General features: G+C 45.6%; 1 protein-coding gene across 3 annotated transcripts in view; it reads right to left on the bottom strand.

Moving 5' to 3' along the window:
• Positions 1–1,642: 1,642 nt before the first annotated feature.
• The window catches only part of LOC142908889 (uncharacterized), a 48,614-nt gene continuing 33,873 nt past the window's right edge, over positions 1,643–16,383 (bottom strand). The window contains exons 6-10 of one of the 3 annotated variants that reach the window (XM_076059538.1): positions 5,533–5,802; positions 4,867–5,020; positions 4,663–4,723; positions 2,682–2,783; positions 1,643–2,526 (exon numbers count right to left, since the gene is read on the bottom strand). In XM_076059538.1, coding sequence (XP_075915653.1) covers positions 2,479–2,526; positions 2,682–2,783; positions 4,663–4,723; positions 4,867–5,020; positions 5,533–5,802 — 635 coding nt within the window. In that variant the 3' untranslated portion in view covers positions 1,643–2,478. The remainder of the gene's footprint in view (positions 2,527–2,681; positions 2,784–4,662; positions 4,724–4,866; positions 5,021–5,532; positions 5,803–16,383) is intronic. The other 2 variants (XM_076059539.1, XM_076059540.1) reach the window with 2 other exon arrangements.

Raw genomic sequence — 16,383 nt, 5'->3', positions numbered from 1 at the left:
CTATGGCTCTCTGTGTGAGTCTATGGCTCTGTGATTCTGTGGCTCTCTGAGTCTGTAGCTCTCTGTGTGAGTCTCTGGCTCTGTGATTCTGTGGCTCTGTGTGAGTCTGTAGCTCTCTGTGTGAGTCTATGGCTCTGTGATTCTGTGGCTGTCTGTGTGAGTCTGTGGCTCTCTGTGTGAGTTTATGGCTCTGTGATTCTGTGGCTCTCCGTGTGAGTCTGTGGCTCTCTGTGTGAGTCTATGTCTCTGTGATTCTGTGGTGCTCCGTGTGAGTCAATGTCTCTCCGTGTTGCGATCTAAACGTGGTGGTATTTTTTATTCACTTTATTTGTTCTATCTACGTGACTTTACTGAAAGAACCAGAGAATATGAATAAGCAGTACGGCTCTGGGTGAACGGGCAGAAGAACATCACAAAACAATCGACGGATCCTACTAATGCAGTGTGTCGTAGTGTATAATGTAGTATATAGTGTAGTGTATAGTAGTATAGTGTAGTGTATATAGTGTATAATGTAGTATATAGTGTAGTATATATAGTGTGTAGTGTATAGTGTGTAGTGTAGTATATATAGTGTGTAGTGTATAGTGTAGTGTATAGTGTAGTGTATAGTGTAGTGTATTGTATAGTGTAGTATATATAGGGTAGTGTATAGTGTAGTGTATGGTGTAGTGTATAGTGTAATGTATAGTGTAGTGTAGTACACTAGTACAGCACACTGGTGGGTTAGCGAGCCAAGCAACAACAGAGCGTAGTATATATAGTGTGTAGTGTATAGTGTAGTGTATAGTAGTGTATAGTGTATAGTGTAATGTATAGTGTATAGTGTAGTATATAGTGTAGTGTATAGTGTAGTGTATAGTGTAATGTATAGTGTAGTGTAGTACACTAGTACAGCACACTGGTGGGTTAGCGAGCCAAGCAACAAAATAGTGTAGTATATATAGTGTGTAGTGTATAGTATAGTGTGTAGTGTAATATATAGTGTAGTATATATAGTGTGTAGTGGAGTGTATAGTGTAGTGTGTAGTGTATAGTGTAGTGTATAGTATAGTGTATAGTGTAGTGTATAGTATAGTGTAGTGTATAGTAGTGTAGTGTATAGTAGTGTATAGTGTAGTGTATAGTGTAGTGTATAGTATAGTGTATAGTGTAGTATATAGTGTAGTGTATAGTGTAGTGTATAGTGTAGTGTAGTAGACTAATACAGAACAGTGGTGGGTTAAATTTCGATTTAAAGCTTTCGTGACTGCAAGGATTCATCTTCTTTGGTTCTTTCGGTAAAGTCACGTAGAATGAGAATAAAATAATAAATTGATAAAATAAAATAACACAATAATATTCTCACGACGTTTCAGCCACAACACAAGCGGCCTTCATCAGGTGAAGGGACGAAACTCTCTGGTAGGACAGCGCTGTCCAGTGTGCTGTCCCTTCACCTGATGAAGGCCACTTGTGTTGTGGCCGAAACGTCGTGAGAATATTATTGTGTTATTTTATTTTATCAATTTATTATTTTATTCTCATTCTACGTGACTTTACCGAAAGAACCAAAGAAAACTGGTGGTTTAGCGAGCCAAGCAACAACATTTGCACTCTGGACACCGTGACATTTCACCAGCAATCACAACAACCAGCTTCGTCAGGCGACAGCCACATTTGTGCATTTATTCATTTACACAATCTAACCCGGCTGATATCGGCTCGCCGAAAACCAACAGCGTCAAACTACGAAAGTGCTGCGGCATCGCGGGAGCGGCCGATGAAACTGGCCGGGTTCGGGGAGAAATAAAAAACCGAGACGCTGACGGGGCGCACGAAGGCTCACGGCGTTGTACGCGCCATCGTGACGCCGCCTGTCGCCCCGGTAAAACAATAATATAAATACGCGGAACTCCCTCTCCGTGCCGGACGTCGTGACGGACCGTGCCGATGTCGCCGCTCATTGACCCCCGGCCACGCGAGGGCGAATTTAAATTCTCCCCCCACCCCCCCACCCCCCTCTCCCTGGCTCCCTAGCACCACGCCCAGTCGCCTCCCGTCCAGCGGCACACCAACGCCGGGGGAAAGCGCTGGGAGGTGAGAGACCGTCGCGAAGACTAAAATAAAATAACAAAAACACTGCGTCCGGTAACGGAGAGCTCTTTCGTAAAACAAAATTCCCACCCCCACCCCACCCAAAAAAAAAGTGAAAAGCCAAACTCGGGGCACCGATTGTAACTGGCACGAGGCAAATATCCCCCAATGCTGAAAAACATCGCTCAGTTGGGATCAAACAACAACAACAACAATTCTTCTTGGTTCTTTCGGGGGGGGTGGGGGGTTCACCCGCTCGCGAAGCGACAATCCCCGGCGTTGCCAGTGGCAACCGGAGGCACGGCAAGGCGGAGCACTCCAAGGTGGAGCGCGGCAAGGTGGAGCACGGCAAGGTGGAGCACTCTCGCTCCTCCCCCCCCCCGCCCCACCCCGAGCCGCTTCTCAAAAATCTTCCTTCCACTCCTCGTCGTCATCTTCGTCTGTGAAAACCTGCTGGGGTCGGAATAAATTAGAGAGACGGTGACCGACCCCACCCCCACCCACCCCCACCCACTGGGGTGGCCAGAAGTGGATCGCTCACTCAGCCTAAGCAGTGGGCGGACACTCGCTCACCGCTCGCTCGCTCGCCACCCACCCCTCCTCACCGTGTAGTCGTAGCTGCCAGCTCCGCTGTCTTGGTGCTGAGGCTGCGGTGGCAACTCGTGCAGCTCCATATCCGCCTTGTTGCCACTCTCTAGCATTAGCAACTACACACGGAGCATCCCCACAACACGCACAGTGTGTGGTGAGTCTGTGGGTCTCTGTGTGGTGAGTCTGTGGGTCTCTGTGTGGTGAGTCTGTGGGTCTCTGTGTGGTGAGTCTGTGGGTCTCTGTGTGGTGAGTCTATGGGTCTCTGTGTGGTGAGTCTATGGGTCTCTGTGTGGTGAGTCTATGGGTCTCTGTGTGGTGAGTCTGTGGGTCTCTGTGTGGTGAGTCTATGGGTCTCTGTGTGATGAGTCTGTGGGTCTCTGTGTGGTGAGTCTGTGGGTTTCTGTGTGGTGAGTCTATGGGTCTCTGTGTGGTGAGTCTATGGGTCTCTGTGTGGTGAGTCTATGGGTCTCTGTGTGGTGAGTCTGTGAGTCTCTGTGTGGTGAGTCTATGGGTCTCTGTGTGGTGAGTCTGTGGGTCTCTGTGTGGTGAGTCTATGGGTCTCTGTGTGGTCAGTCTATGGGTTTCTGTGTGGTGAGTCTATGGGTCTCTGTGTTGTGAGTCTGTGGGTCTCTGTGTGGTGAGTCTATGGGTCTCTGTGTGGTGAGTCTATGGGTTTCTGTGTGGTGAGTCTATGGGTCTCTGTGTTGTGAGTCTGTGGGTCTCTGTCTGGTGAGTCTATGGGTTTCTGTGTGGTGAGTCTGTGGGTCTCTGTGTAGTGAGTCTGTGGGTCTCTGTGGTGAGTCTGTGGGTCTCTGTGTGGTGAGTCTATGGGTCTCTGTGTGGTGAGTCTGTGGGTTTCTGTGTGGTGAGTCTATGGGTCTCTGTGTGGTGAGTCTATGGGTTTCTGTGTGGTGAGTCTATGGGTCTCTGTGTTGTGAGTCTGTGGGTCTCTGTGTGGTGAGTCTATGGGTCTCTGTGTGGTGAGTCTATGGGTTTCTGTGTGGTGAGTCTATGGGTCTCTGTGTTGTGAGTCTGTGGGTCTCTGTCTGGTGAGTCTATGGGTTTCTGTGTGGTGTGTCTGTGGGTCTCTGTGTGGTGAGTCTGTGGGTCTCTGTGTGGTGAGTCTGTGGGTCTCTGTGTGGTGAGTCTATGGGTCTCTGTGTGGTGAGTCTGTGGGTCTCTGTGTGGTGAGTCTATGGGTCTCTGTGGGGTGAGTCTATGGGTCTCTGTGTGGTGAGTCTATGGGTGTCTGTGTGGTGAGTCTATGGGTGTCTTTGTGGTGAGTCTGTGGGTCTCTGTGTGTTGAGTCTGTGGGTCTCTGTGTGGTGAGTCTATGGATCTCTGTGTGGTGAGTCTGTGGGTCTCTGTGTGGTGAGTCTATGGGTATCTGTGTGGTGAGTCTGTGGGTATTATTTTGGCAATCGTCATCAGGAGGAGAAAAGAGGGGGATGAAAGCCGCTGAAGCAGCAGGCTGTTTTAAAGTTTTAAAGTTGGGTGTAGCCCAAGGGTCATAAACAAAGTGGGCACAACTTTACCGAAAGACCCAAAGAAAATGAATTCCTGCAGTCACGAAAGCTTTAGGTCGAGTCTAAGTGTGTCTCTATATATACACTACACTATACACTACACTATACACTACACTACTATACACTACACTATACACTACACTATACACTACACTACACACTACTATACACTACACTACTATACACTACACTATACTATACACACTACACTAGTATACACTACACTATACACTACACTATACACTACACTATACACTACACACTACACTATACACTACACTACACACTATACACTACTATACACTACACTATACACTACACTAGTATACACTACACTATACACTACACTATACACTACACTACACACTAAACTATACACTACACTACACACTACACTATACACTACACTACACACTACACTATACACTACACTATACACCCCTCTGTGTCCTGGCGGTGTGCCACTCACGTAGCCACGGTCGCCCTCCGCGTTTCTCTGCGGTGCCTTGGGGAGAGTGGGGGGATCCTCCCTGCACGCATGTGGGTAGTGGGGGGGTAGTGGGGGGGTAGTGGGGGGGGTGGTGGGTGGGGGCACAACGGCAGGTCGTCACAAAGATGACCCCGCGGGCACCGCCGACGTCCGCCCCACGTCCGAGAGAAGCGAGCGACTCACGTGGGGCCCCAGGGCTCCTGCCAATGCTGCTGCTGCCGGCGGCGTCGGCGGCGGTAGAGCAGCAGCAGCAGCAGCGTGGCCACCAGGGCGAGGGACACGGCGAGGATCGCGGCCGGAGCGGCCCAGCTGGCCCGGCCCGCCGCCGCCGCCTTCTCTGCGTGGCACAACAACGATCCCCCGCGTGGCGTGAGCGTGCCGCCGTAGCACGACGACGACAACCGCCGCGATGACCACACGCGCCAGGCTAGGTGCGCTTTGAGGCTCGTGGCGCTCGCACCCGGGCGTTGCGGGTCGAGGGAGCGAGACGAAGGGACGGACGGAGACAAAGTCTCCCCCGTAAAGGCCCCGGCGGACTGTCGGGGCGGGTGCCGTTAGCGAGTATCAGCAGCTGTGAAGGCCGTGATTGTGACAAACGAGGGGATGGGTGGCCAGAACAGGGACACACACACGGACACACACACGGACACGCACACACACATGGACACGCACGCACACACACACACGCACGCGGACACGCACGCACACACACACATGCACACGCACGCACACGCATACGGACAGACAACCATGCACACGCACACGGACAGACACGCACCAACACACGTGCATGCACGCACAAACGTACACGGACACACACACATGCAACATTCAGAGATGCGAACAAACCTGTTCGTGTGTCCAGTTGCCTGTTCAGACCGAAAGTCGTGAGTTCAACCGGCGTGCAACAGACGGCGGTGGTGGCGTCTACATCGGTAGAACGTGAAGATCCAGTGTCATTTACATCTGTAGAACGTGAAGATCCAGTGTCATTTACATCTGTAGAACGTGAAGAACCAGTGGCAGAACGTGAAGAACCAGTGGTATCTACATCTCCAGAAGGTGAAGAACCAGTGGCATCTACATCTCCAGAAGGTGAAGAACCAGTGGCATCTACATCTGCAAAACGAGAAGAACCAGTGACATTAATATCAACAGAATACGAAAAACCAGTGACATGTACATCTGCAGAATGTAAAGAACCAGTGCCATCTACATCTACAGAATGTGAAGAACCAGTGGCATCTACATCTGCAGAACGTGAAGAACCAGTGGGATCTACATCTGTAGAACGTGAAGAACCAGTGGCATCTACATCTGTAGAAGGTGAAGAACCAGTGGCATCTACATCTGTAGAACGTGAAGAACCAGTGGCATCTACATCTGCAGAACGCGAAGAACCAGTGGCCTCTACATCTGCAGAACGTGGAGATCCAGTGTCATTTACATCTGCAGAACATGAAGAACCAGTGGCATCTACATCTGCAGAGCGTGAAGAACCAGTGGCATCTACATCTGCAGACAGTGAAGAACCAGTGGCATCTACATCTGCAGAGCGTGAAGAACCAGCGGCATCTAATCTGCAGAACGTGAAGAATCAGTGGCATCTACATCTGCTGAACGTGAAGAACCAGTGGCATCTACATCTGCAGAGCGTGAAGAACCAGCGGCATCTACATCTGTAGAACGTGAAGAACCAGTGGCATCTACATCTGCAGAACGTGAAGAACCAGTGGCATCTACATCTGCAGAACGTGAAGAATTAGTGGCATCTACATCTGCAGAGCGTGAAGAACCAGTGGCATCTACATCTGCAGAGCGTGAAGAATTAGTGTAATCTACATCTGTAAAAGGTGAAGAACAAGTGGCATCTACATCTGCAGAACGTGAAGAACCAGTGGCATCTATATCTGCAGAACGTGAAGAACCAGTGGCATCTACATCTGCAGAACGTGAAGAACCAGTAGCATCTACATCAGCTTTGGGTCTCTGTGTGAGTCTATGGGTCTCTGTCTGAGAAGTCTATGGGTGTCTGTGTGAGTAGTCTATGGGTGTCTGTGTGATGAGTCTATGGGTCTCTGTGTGAGTAGTCTATGGGTCTCTGTGTGAGTCTATGGGTGTCTGTGTGAGTAGGTTATGGGTGTCTGTATGATGAGTCTATGGGTCTCTGTGTGAGTCTATGGGTCTCTGTGTGAGTAGTCTATGGGTCTCTGTGTGAGTAGTCTATGGGTCTCTGTGTGAGTCTATGGGTGTCTGTGTGAGTCTATGGGTCTCTGTGTGAGTGGTCTATGGGTCTCTGTGTGAGTCTATGGGTGTCTGTGTGAGTCTATGGGTCTCTGTGTGAGTAGTCTATGGGTCTCTGTGTGAGTAGTCTATGGGTGTCTGTGTGATGAGTCTATGGGTCTCTGTGCGAGTAGTCTATGGGTCTCTGTGTGAGTAGTCTATGGGTGTCTGTGTGGTGAGTCTATGGGTCTCTGTGTGAGTAGTCTATGGGTCTCTATGTGAGTAGTCTATGGGTCTCGGTGTGATGAGTCTATGGGTCTCTGTGTGAGTCTATGGGTCTCTGTGTGAGTAGTCTATGGGTGTCTGTGTGATGAGTCTATGGGTCTCTGTGTGAGTCGATGGGTCTCTCTGTGAGTAGTCTATGGGTGTCTGTGTGATGAGTCTATGGGTCTCTGTCTGAGTCTATGGGTCTCTGTGTGAGTAGTCTATGGGTCTCTGTGTGAGTAGTCTATTGGTCTCTGTGTGAGTCTGTGGGTCTCTGTGTGAGTAGTCTATGGGTCTCTATGTGAGTAGTCTATGGGTCTCTGTGTGAGTCTGTGGGTCTCTGTGTGAGTAGTCTATGGGTCTCTGTGTGAGTAGTCTATGGGTCTTCTTTGGTTCTTTCGGTAAAGTCACGTAGAATGAGAATAAAATAATACATTTATAAAATAAAATAACGCAATAAAATTCTCACGACGTTTCGGCCACAACACAAAGCGGTCTTCATCAGGTGAAGGGACGAGACTGTCTGGAGGACAGCGCTGGAGCGAACAAAGCCACGCTGAGATCGCGACCTTTAAGCTGTGTGAGAAGAAACAAAGCGCCTTGACAAAGGAATTAGCATAGAATTTAGCATTAAAATGGCTGAGTGATTAGCTTGTGACTGGTCACAGAAATGGCTATGTTAAAGTCAAAGCATACACATCCACAGAGGCACCCATTGACAAAGGAATTAGCATAGAATTTAGCATTGAAATAGCTGAGTGATTCGCTTGTGACTGGTCACAGAAAAGGCAATGTTAAAGTCAAAGCATACACATTCACAGAGGCACCTAGTACAAATCAAACAGGAGAATTTAGCATTGAAATAACTAGGAGAATTTAGCATTGAAATAACTGAGTGATTAGCTTGTGACTGGTCACAGAAATGGCTATGTTAAAGTCAAAGCCTACACATCTGAGCAATTCACAGTAACTGGGTATACACTACACTATATAATGAATACTACATAGTAAACCAATAAAAAACTAAAATATAAATTACCCCAATGTTTCATCTTCTTTGGTTCTTTCGGTAAAGTCACGTAGAATGAGAATAAAATAATAAATTGATAAAATAAAATAACACAATAATATTCTCACGACGTTTCGGCCACAACACAAGCGGCCTTCATCAGGTGAAGGGACAAGACTGTCTGGTAGGACAGCGCTGGAGTGAAAGAGCCACGTTCAGATCACGGCCTTTAAGCTGTGTGAGAGGAACAAAGCGCCTTGACAAAGGAATTAGCATATAATTTAGCATTGAAATGGCTGAATGATTAGCTTGTGACTGGTCACAGAAATAGTTATGTTAAAAGTTAAAGCATACACATCCGCAGAGGCACCCCTTGACAATGGAATTAGCATAGAATTTAGCATTGAAATAGCTAAGTTAAATCATACACATCCGCAGAGGCACCCCTTGACAATGGAATTAGCATAGAATTTAGCATTGAAATAGCTGAGTGATTAGCTTGTAACTGCTCACAGAAATAGCTACGTTAAAGTCAGACCATACACATTCACCGAGGCACTTAGTACAAATCAAACAGGAGAATTTAGCATTGAAATAACTAGGCGAATTTAGCATTGAAATAACTGAGTGATTAGCTAGAGACTGGTCACAGAAATGACTATGTTGAAGTCAAGGCCTACACAGCTGAGCTATTCACAGTACTATATAGTGAACCAATAAAAACTAAAATATAAATTACCTTCATATTATCAATAAACTCTATATTCTCCAATCAGCTAAGCTACCAACAATAAGTCGTTATATATCACAATGCTATATGGCGAAAAAATGGGTGGATTCTTACCCTCAACTTCAGCACCACGGATAGCTACGGGCCCCGTTCAGACGGACGAGTTCGTCCATGGTCGGAACAGAGGAGGGGGAGAGAGACAGCTGCGAGGCCCTAGTATACTCCATGTTGTAAAACCATACCATTAACCGTGGTGTGAGAGGTATTAAGAGGCAATGCTGGCGAAAGAGCTGCGGTCTGAAAGTCATCGTAAAAATACAATTAATTAAGAACAGAAATGATTTAAAACATCTTTCCAGTGGTTACTAAGCCAGAATCCATCTTCTCGGTTGAAATTGTCTCTGTGCTTGTATATGTGAATGGCCTCATGAACGAATCTCTCATGGTAGCCGGTTGGTTTGCAAAGAACTTCCATCTTGGAGAAGTCAATGTCATGTGAGCCCACTGAATTATAACAGTGATCTGCCACGGCAGAGGAGTTCGTCCTACCGTGTTTCAAGTCTGCTTTATGTTCGCGGATGCGGTCCGAGATATGTCTTTTGGTTTCTTCAAAGTAGCTACTACCACAGAGGCACTTTAGTTTGTAAACGCCCGGGTACTGTATGTCTGGAACAGCATCTTTTACAGATGGAACTAAATCACGGATTTTATGTACTGTGTTGAATCGGACCTGGATCTTGTGTTTATTCAGGATTTTGGAGATCTTTTTAGTGACCCCTTCAATGTAGGGTAAGGTGATGGTTTTGAGTGGCTCCACAAGAGGATCCTTCTTCATGACTGGAGTGATGGCTTTGCGGATTGTGTAGTCGGAGTAGCCATTAGCCCGGAGAGCCTGGTGTACGTGCTTGAGTTCACTGGTAATGTGTTCCTGGTCGGAAATTCATTGGGCTCTATGGTATAGAGTCTTGATGAGGGAGTTCTTCTACATCGGATTGGGAACATGTAGACAATATGACTACCTCTTCGGCTGCCACTATGTCGACCAAATGTAGGGACAATTTGATTTCCAAATTCAATCACCTCTCCAGCTAAAAATCGGACCCACACACCGAAAAGATAGACGTCAACAAAGTCGTAATTATATTCTTAGTTTTTTCGGTAAAGTCACGTTGAAGAGAAACAACAAAATAACAAAATATATATAAAACAATAAAAAATTCTCACGACGTTTCGACCATAACTCAAACGGTCATCATCAGGTGTGTCGGTTTGCATAAATTTATTTTGAAAACGGCATATTTATTTATTTATATATATAAAAATAACGTTTGCGTCACGCGCAACGATTGGCTGTTTGCCAGGACTAGTCCATCTATTTTTTGAAAAGAGGAGGGGGGAGACGAAATTTGTTTTTATGTATGCTGTCTGAAAGGCACTGTAAGCGTGAACAATCAATCAAGAACTGAAATGATTTATCAAATCTTTCCAATGATTGCTAAGATAGAATCCATCTTCTCGGTTGAAATTGTCTCTGTGTTTGTATATGTGGATAGCCTCATGAACGAATCTCTCATGGAAGCCAGATGGCTTACAAAGAACCTCCGTCTTGGAAAAGTCAATGGCATGTGAGCCTACTGAATTAGAACAATGATCTGCTACGGCCGAGGTGTTGGTCCTACCGTGTTTAAGGTCTGCTTTATGTTCACGAATGCGGTCCGAGATATGGCGTTTGGTTTCTCCAATGTAACTACTACCACAGAGGCAACTTAGTTTGTAGACACCAGGGTATTGTATGTCCGGAATCACATCTTTTACAGACGGAACCAGATCACGGATTTTATGTAATGTGTTGAAACGGACCTGGATCTTGTGTTTATTCAAGATTTTGGAGATCTTTTTTGTGATCCCAGCAATGTAGGGTAAAGTGATGGTTTTGAAAGGCTCCTCAAGAGGGTTCTTCTTCATGGTTTGAGTGATAGCTTTGCGGATTGTATAGTCGGAGTAACCATTAGCCCTAAGAGCTTGGTGTACGTGCTTGAGTTCACTGCTTATGTGTTCCTGGTCGGATATGCATTGGGCTCTATGATACAGAGTCTTGATGAGAGAATTCTTCTGTGATGGATGGTGGTGGGAATCCGGTTTCAGATAAGCATCCGTATGGGTAGCTTTCCTGTAGACAGAGTGGCTCATTGAACCATCAGGTCTCTTTTTAATTAGGACATCCAAAAAAGGTATCTTGCCATCTATTTCGACTTCCATGGTAAATCTGATGGCTGGGTGTATGGAATTGATGTGGTCGAAGAATTGGTCTAGAGCAGGCCGGCCATGTGGCCAGATGACAAAAGTGTCATCCACGTACCTCTTCCATAAGGTTGGGCGCAGAGTGGCAGTCTGGATGGCGTCAGTCTCAAATTTCTCCATGAAAATGTTAGCTATAACTGGAGAAAGGGGGGAGCCCATTGGGGTGCCCTCAGTTTGTTTGTAGAAAGTTCCATTCCAAGTGAAGTATGTATTGGTTAAACAGTGTCTCACCAGGGGGGGTACCTCAGTGTTTAGTCCTTGATGAACCAAGTCTTCAATGATTGCAATGGTGTCAGGTACAGGAACCTTGGTGAATAAGGAAACTACATCAAAACTGACAAGCAGGTCGTCTGGGGACAGGGAAATACCCTTGATTGTTGATACCAGGTGAGTAGAATTTTGTACCGCAGAGGTGGTCTTTCCAGTGAAAGGACGCAGGATTTCAGACAAAAAACGAGCTAGTTTGTAGGTGGGGGAGCTGATAGTAGAGACTATGGGACGAAGAGGTGTATCAACTTTATGTATTTTTGGTAAGCCGTATAATCTTGGTGGCCTGGCAGCAGAAGGTTTCAACGAAAACTGTTTAGATTGATCAATTAATGCGGTTGAATCAGAAATTATTTTGTTGGTTTGTGTGACGAGGCTGTTGGTGGGATCTCTTTTTATTTTTGTATAACTACCATCGTCGAGTAATTCTTTAATTTTGTTGTTGTATTCTATTTTATCCATGATAACAGTAGCATTGCCTTTGTCAGCTGAGAGAACTACAATATCATTCCTCTTTTTTAATTTATATAATTCAAAACGCTCATCTTTGCTGAGGTTGCTAGCTGGCATCTTAGCGTTTTTGAGGGTTGCAGCGATTTCAGATCTTGCTACGTCTGCAGCGATGTGACCCAGGCCCCTGAGAGCAACGTCTACTTGGGCAATTATATCATTAACTGGTATGTGTTTAGGTGTGACTGCAGGTCTAAACTTTGCAGTCACACCTAAACACATACCAGTTAATGATATAATTGCCCAAGTAGACGTTGCTCTCAGGGGCCTGGGTCACATCGCTGCAGACGTAGCAAGATCTGAAATCGCTGCAACCCTCAAAAACGCTAAGATGCCAGCTAGCAACCTCAGCAAAGATGAGCGTTTTGAATTATATAAATTAAAAAAGAGGAATGATATTGTAGTTCTCTCAGCTGACAAAGGCAATGCTACTGTTATCATGGATAAAATAGAATACAACAACAAAATTAAAGAATTACTCGACGATGGTAGTTATACAAAAATAAAAAGAGATCCCACCAACAGCCTCGTCACACAAACCAACAAAATAATTTCTGATTCAACCGCATTAATTGATCAATCTAAACAGTTTTCGTTGAAACCTTCTGCTGCCAGGCCACCAAGATTATACGGCTTACCAAAAATACATAAAGTTGATACACCTCTTCGTCCCATAGTCTCTACTATCAGCTCCCCCACCTACAAACTAGCTCGTTTTTTGTCTGAAATCCTGCGTCCTTTCACTGGAAAGACCACCTCTGCGGTACAAAATTCTACTCACCTGGTATCAACAATCAAGGGTATTTCCCTGTCCCCAGACGACCTGCTTGTCAGTTTTGATGTAGTTTCCTTATTCACCAAGGTTCCTGTACCTGACACCATTGCAATCATTGAAGACTTGGTTCATCAAGGACTAAACACTGAGGTACCCCCCCTGGTGAGACACTGTTTAACCAATACATACTTCACTTGGAATGGAACTTTCTACAAACAAACTGAGGGCACCCCAATGGGCTCCCCCCTTTCTCCAGTTATAGCTAACATTTTCATGGAGAAATTTGAGACTGACGCCATCCAGACTGCCACTCTGCGCCCAACCTTATGGAAGAGGTACGTGGATGACACTTTTGTCATCTGGCCACATGGCCGGCCTGCTCTAGACCAATTCTTCGACCACATCAATTCCATACACCCAGCCATCAGATTTACCATGGAAGTCGAAATAGATGGCAAGATACCTTTTTTGGATGTCCTAATTAAAAAGAGACCTGATGGTTCAATGAGCCACTCTGTCTACAGGAAAGCTACCCATACGGATGCTTATCTGAAACCGGATTCCCACCACCATCCATCACAGAAGAATTCTCTCATCAAGACTCTGTATCATAGAGCCCAATGCATATCCGACCAGGAACACATAAGCAGTGAACTCAAGCACGTACACCAAGCTCTTAGGGCTAATGGTTACTCCGACTATACAATCCGCAAAGCTATCACTCAAACCATGAAGAAGAACCCTCTTGAGGAGCCTTTCAAAACCATCACTTTACCCTACATTGCTGGGATCACAAAAAAGATCTCCAAAATCTTGAATAAACACAAGATCCAGGTCCGTTTCAACACATTACATAAAATCCGTGATCTGGTTCCGTCTGTAAAAGATGTGATTCCGGACATACAATACCCTGGTGTCTACAAACTAAGTTGCCTCTGTGGTAGTAGTTACATTGGAGAAACCAAACGCCATATCTCGGACTGCATTCGTGAACATAAAGCAGACCTTAAACACGGTAGGACCAACACCTCGGCCGTAGCAGATCATTGTTCTAATTTAGTAGGCTCACATGCCATTGACTTTTCCAAGACGGAGGTTCTTTGTAAGCCATCTGGCTTCCATGAGAGATTCGTTCATGAGGCTATCCACATATACAAACACAGAGACAATTTCAACCGAGAAGATGGATTCTATCTTAGCAATCATTGGAAAGATTTGATAAATCATTTCAGTTCTTGATTGATTGTTCACGCTTACAGTGCCTTTCAGACAGCATACATAAAAACAAATTTCGTCTCCCCCCTCCTCTTTTCAAAAAATAGATGGACTAGTCCTGGCAAACAGCCAATCGTTGCGCGTGACGCAAACGTTATTTTTGTATATATAAATAAATAAATATGCCGTTTTCAAAATAAATTTATGCAAACCGACACACCTGATGATGACCGTTTGAGTTATGGTCGAAACGTCGTGAGAATTTTTTATTGTTTTATATATATTTTGTTATTTTGTTGTTTCTCTTCAACGTGACTTTACCGAAAAAACTAAGAATATGAATTACTGCAGTCACGAAAGCTTTAAATCAAAATTTAAAGTCGTAATTAATCGCAGTAACAGTTCCATTTCTGATGGTCTGAAATCCGTTTTAGCTAAAGGTCTAAACTTTGCTGTCACACCGAGACACTTACCGGTAAATGATATTGCCCATGTCGACGTTGCACTCAAGGGCTTGAGTCCCATCGCTGCAGACATAGCAAGATCTGAAATTGCTGCAACCCTCAAAAACGCTAAGTTGCCACCCAGCAACATCAGCAAAGACAAACGTTTTGAATTATCTCAATTAAAAAAGAGGGATGATATTGTCGTCCTCTCAGCCGACAAGGGCAATGCCACTGTCATCATGGACAAAACAGAATATAACAACAAAATTCAAGAACTACTCAACGATGGCAGCTATACAAAAATAAAAAGAGATCCCACCAACAGCCTGGTTACCAAAACGAACAAAATCATCTCTGATTCAACAGCATTAATTGATGAGACCAAACAGTTCTCGTTGAAACCCTCTGCTGCCAGACCACCAAGATTATATGGCCTTCCAAAGATACACAGAGAAGATACATCCCTTCGTCCCATCGTCTCTACTATCAACTCCCCCACCTATAAACTGGCACGTTTTCTTGCTGATATGCTGCGACCTTTCACTGGAAAAACCACCTCTGCGGTACTAAATTCTACTCACCTGGTATCGACAATCAAAGGCATTTCCCTGTCTCCAGACGACCTGCTTGTCAGTTTTGATGTGGTGTCCTTGTTCACCAAAGTCCCGGTACCTGACACCATCGCTATCATTGAAGACCTGGTTCATCAAGGACTGCACACTGATGTACCCCCCCTGGTGAGACATTGCTTAACCAACACATACTTCACCTGGAATGGAACTTTCTACAAACAAACTGAGGGCACCCCAATGGGCCCCCCCCCCTATCTCCGGTTGTAGCCAACGTATTCATGGAAAATTTTGAAACTGACGCCATCCAGACTGCCACTCTACGCCCGACCTTATGGAAGAGGTACGTGGATGACACCTTTGTCATCTGGCCACATGGCCAGCCTGCTCTAGACCAATTCCGCGACCACATCAATTCCATACACCCAGCCATCAGAATTACCATGGAGGTCGAAAAAGATGGCAAACTACCCTTTTTGGATGTCTTAATTAAAAGGAGACATGATGGTTCAATGAGCCACTCTGTCTACAGGAAAGCCACCCATACAGATGCTCACTTGAAATCGGATTCCCACCACCATCCATCCCAGAAGAACTCCCTCATCAAGACTCTATACCATAGAGCCCAATGCATTTCCGACCAGGAACACATTACCAGTGAACTCAAGCACGTACACCAGGCTCTCAGGGCTAATGGTTACTCCGACTACACAATCCGCAAAGCCATCACTCCAGTCATGAAGAAGGATCCTCTTGTGGAGCCACTCAAAACCTTCACCTTACCCTACATTGCAGGGGTCACTAAAAAGATCTCCAAAATCCTGAATAAACACAAGATCCAGGTCCGATTCAACACAATACATAAAATCCGTGATCTAGTTCCATCTGTAAAAGATGCTGTTCCAGACATACAGTACCCGGGCATTTACAAACTAAAGTGCCTCTGTGGTAGTAGCTACATTGGAGAAACCAAACGACATATCTCGGACCGCATCCGTGAACATAAAGCAGACTTGAAACACGGTAGGACGAACTCCTCTGCCATGGCAGATCACTGTTATAATTCAGTGGGCTCACATGACATTGACTTCTCCAAGACGGAGGTTCTTTGCAAACCAACTGGCTACCATGAGAGATTCGTTCATGAGGCCATTCACATATACAAGCACAGAGACAATTTCAACCGAGAAGATGGATTCTGGCTTAGTAACCATTTGAAAGATGTTTTAAACCAATTCCGTTCTTAATTAATTGTATTTTATGATGATCTTCAGACCGCAGCTCTTTCACCAGCATTGACTCTTAATACCTCTCACACCACGGTTAATGGTATGGTTTACAACAAGGAGTATAATAGCGCCTCGCAGCTGTCTCTCTCCCCCTCCTCTGTT

The sequence above is a fragment of the Petromyzon marinus genome, unplaced genomic scaffold (assembly GCF_048934315.1).
Source record: "Petromyzon marinus isolate PM22_M1 ecotype Great Lakes invasive population unplaced genomic scaffold, UKy_Petmar_22M1.pri1.0 PM_G_Scaffold_109, whole genome shotgun sequence".
In the NCBI taxonomy this organism is placed as follows: Eukaryota; Metazoa; Chordata; class Hyperoartia; order Petromyzontiformes; family Petromyzontidae; genus Petromyzon; species Petromyzon marinus.
Note: the sequence above shows the minus strand (reverse complement) of the source record. Positions and strands in the feature narration are given on the sequence as shown.